Source organism: Ochotona curzoniae, unplaced genomic scaffold, assembly GCF_017591425.1.
Source record: "Ochotona curzoniae isolate NIBS_2020 unplaced genomic scaffold, NIBS_Ocur_1.0 contig_1014, whole genome shotgun sequence".
NCBI classification, from domain to species: domain Eukaryota; kingdom Metazoa; phylum Chordata; class Mammalia; order Lagomorpha; family Ochotonidae; genus Ochotona; species Ochotona curzoniae.
The window spans coordinates 37,671,855-37,675,338 of NW_024464920.1; the positions used below are offsets into that span (position 1 = coordinate 37,671,855).

General features: G+C 39.5%; 1 protein-coding gene across 1 annotated transcript; it reads right to left on the minus strand.

Annotated features, from left to right (window-relative positions):
* Positions 1-2,331: 2,331 nt before the first annotated feature.
* Positions 2,332-3,264, minus strand: LOC121163195 (olfactory receptor 2AP1-like). The gene has a single exon (XM_040990543.1). It carries the CDS (start codon positions 3,262-3,264, stop codon positions 2,332-2,334), a length of 933 nt encoding a protein of 310 aa, XP_040846477.1.
* Between the last annotated feature and the right edge of the window lie 220 nt (positions 3,265-3,484).

A 3,484-nucleotide genomic window follows, 5' to 3' on the forward strand; every position in this document is an offset into this window, starting at 1 on the left:
GTAATAGTAAATAAATAAAACTAAATAATAATAGTATGTAAGAGTTTCATAGTATTCAGATGTGGATGTGGAAAGAGGAAGCACTTTGGGATGCTTTTGGGTGCTTGCAATCTCTTAAACAAGTTAAGTCTTAAAGTCTTCCAACTCAACTTGTTGAACAGTTTGGATAAGTGGAAATTAAACAAAAAATAATGCTGCTAAAAATCTTTAGACATACTGAAGACAATGAATGCCATAGCCAGTTAGAATAGCCATATGACTCAGTATTTAAGCCTGTGGGCTATGGTATCAGGCAGATATGGTTTCCGACTCTCATCTATTTACTTATCTGCATGAACTAATTTACCTATCTAAGTTGCAGTTTCCCTGACTGTATGATAGCATGGAACTTCTATTTGGAACCAAGAAGTCCATATGAGGCTTTGTTAACACTTTGTTAATGTGTCACCCCCAATGTGTGAACCCTTAAATGATTCACATTCGGAACCTAAAAAAATTCCTGTCTGGGCTCCATGCATTTTTAACCCATTTACCCATCCACCATCTATTCAAAAACTATTGCAGACTTATCATCACTTTGGCATTACAGATGAAATCGTATATAGAAGATATTATCCTTGCATTCCTGGACTTTATAAGTTATAGAAGAATGTAGACTTTCTTTTTTCTTAAGATTTATTTTTATTTGAAAGGTGAATTTACAGAGAGGAGGAGATGAAAGGAGGAAGGGATGGAGGGGAAGAAAGAGAGCTCTTTCATCCACTGATTCACTCCCAAAATGGCTACACATTTGGAGCTGAGCCAGTCTGAAACCAAGACCCATGAGTCTCTGCCAGGTTTCTCACACTGTTACAGAGGCCCATGGCTTTGAGCCATCCACTGCTGCCTTCCCAAGGTAGGCAGGGAGCTGGATGGGAAGTGGAGCAGCCGGGACTCGAACTGACACCCAAATGGGATGCCAGTGACAAAGATGGAAACTTAGCTTACTAAGCTGTGTTGTCAGCCACTGAATATAGACCTTCAGTGTGTAGCCATTATTATGATGATCCTGTCAATGAGCAAGAGGTAGGTATCCTAGGGGACTATAACCTTGTGGCTAATTCTTATTTTCATTTATCTACTCTTGAAATTCCATTTTTACCATTTTTTAACTTTTAAGGTCCTACTTACCAGTACTTCACTGTAGTTTGATCTCTTACTCAACTCCCCACACATTCATGGTTACTGAAAAAACTGGCCAAGATTAACATAGAAATTCCAGTAAACAGATCTCATACTTTCATGTTTTGTATTAATGACGATAGCATTTCACATGACCAATGATTTATGCTTTTTGAGATAGTCTCTTTCCAAGAATTCCATAGATCTGTTACCTTTAGAGTTACTCAGCTTCCACCTCTTCTGTTGAATTTTTTAAAAAAATATTTATTTAATTTTATTATAAAGTCAGATATATACACATAGAGAGGAGGAGAGACAAAGAGGAAGATTTTCCTTCCGATGATTCACTTCCCAAGTGGCTGCAATGGCTGGAGCTGCCCAAATCCGAAGCCAGGATCCAGGAGCCAGGAGTAGGATCCCAAGGCTTTGGGCCATGATCAACTGCTTTCCCAGGCCACAAGCAGGGAAGCTGGATGGGAAGCAGGGCTGCCAGATTAGAACTGGTGTCCATATGGGGTCCTGGCGTGTGCAAGGTGAGGACTTTAGCCACTAGGCTACCACTCTGGGCCCTCTTATGTTAAATTTTTTAGGCATTCTTTGAGTTTACTTTGGGAATCTCTTTCCTGAATGCTTGTATTTGTGACTTTCTTTAGCCTCACATCATCAGATACTTTCTGTATGTTACGTCTCACAAGATCCATAGATTTGGTCCCAAATCTAATGCCTTGACATTATGAGCATTAATTTATATCACTGAAGAATTTAACTTAATTCAAAATGGTTATTACCACAGTTTTTTTCTGAAAACTTTATTTTGATTGAAATTAAACATTTGCATTTATTTAGTCTCTTTTGATTGAAATTTTGTGTTTCTATCCACAATGTTCTTTCTACCCAAATTTCTTTCTCTGATTTTGCTTTGTTATCTTATTCTTGTTAATATCTCACTTAAGTGTCATTGCCCGATTGAGTAAGTGAATTGCCCGATTGAGTAACTCAGTTGCTTTTTTTCAGCTATAGCACATTGTTAATTTTCTTGTATTAATACTTAACAGGGCGTAAACTTATTTCCAAGTCGAAATTGACTGGAATTTAAATCTTTTTGGAGTGTCAGATAACTAGCAGAGCTTGGCACCTGTTACAGAATTAAGGTTTTAATTCTTAAGTTCTTTAAAGATTTACGAGTTTTTTGACTGTAATCTGGAAAGCTTGTTTTACCTGTTGGTTCCTTAGGGTGTAAATGAAGGGGTTCAGCAATGGGGCCACAGAAGTGATGAGTATAGCAACTCCTTTGTTGAAGGAGCTGTTGTTTTCTTTTGCTGAGGGTTTAACATACATGAAGATGCAGCTTCCATAAGAGATGAAGATGACAATCATATGGGAAGAACAGGTGGAAAATGCTCTTGACCTTTGCTGGGCAGAAGGGATCTTCAGAATGGTGCTGATGATGGCTATATAGGAGAGAGCCACCAGCAGCAGGGTGACTAACAGTGTCACAGACGACACCAGGAAGACAACCTTCTCTACGAGGCGTGTGTCTGAACAGGAGACTTCTCGAAGAGGCTCAAAGTCACAGAAATAATGATTCAGCTTGTTGGATGCACAAAAGTCCTGCTGACTCATGATAGTGATTGGTGGTATAATAGCTATTAACCCACCAAGCCAAGAGCTGAGAACCAGACTAATGCAGACTCTGCTGCTCATGATCATTGTGTAATGCAGGGGTTTGCAGATGGCCACGTAGCGATCATAGGACATGGCAGCCAGAAGATAAAACTCTGTTGCCCCCAAGAATATAGCAAAGAAATACTGAGTAAAGCAGCCAGCAAAACTGATACTCCTGTTTCCTGTAGTGATACTGATCAGGACCCTGGGGATGAAGATGTTTATGAAAGAAATTTCCAAAAAGGAGAAGTTCTGGAGGAAGAAGTACATGGGGGTATGAAGACGGGAGTCTACAGAGGTGAGGACGAGAATAGTCAAGTTCCCTATCATGCTGAACAAGTAGGTGAGGAAAAGAAAGGTGAAAACGACCACCTGGAGTTCAGGCATGTCTGTGAAACCCAGCAGGATGAACTCAGTTAGTATGGTTTTATTTCTCATTGCTGAAAAATTGTGTGTCTGAAGGTAAAAAAGAAAGTAGTAGAAGATGAGAAAGGAAAAGGGACTCTGAACTAGGTAGATGAAATCAGAAAAGAACAAAAGGGCATGGGTCATGACAGTTTTCTCTGGTGATGTGATCCAGACCAGTGGTCTATTTAGATGGTTTTGGATCCTCTCCGTGCTGTATGTCTTATGTAGGAAGGTCCTTGTCATTATTTCT

Bases quoted from the DNA above. Each gene is read 5' to 3' on its own strand.
- LOC121163195 (XM_040990543.1), bottom strand. From the start codon at position 3,264: ATGAGAAATAAAACCATACTAACTGAGTTCATCCTGCTGGGTTTCACA.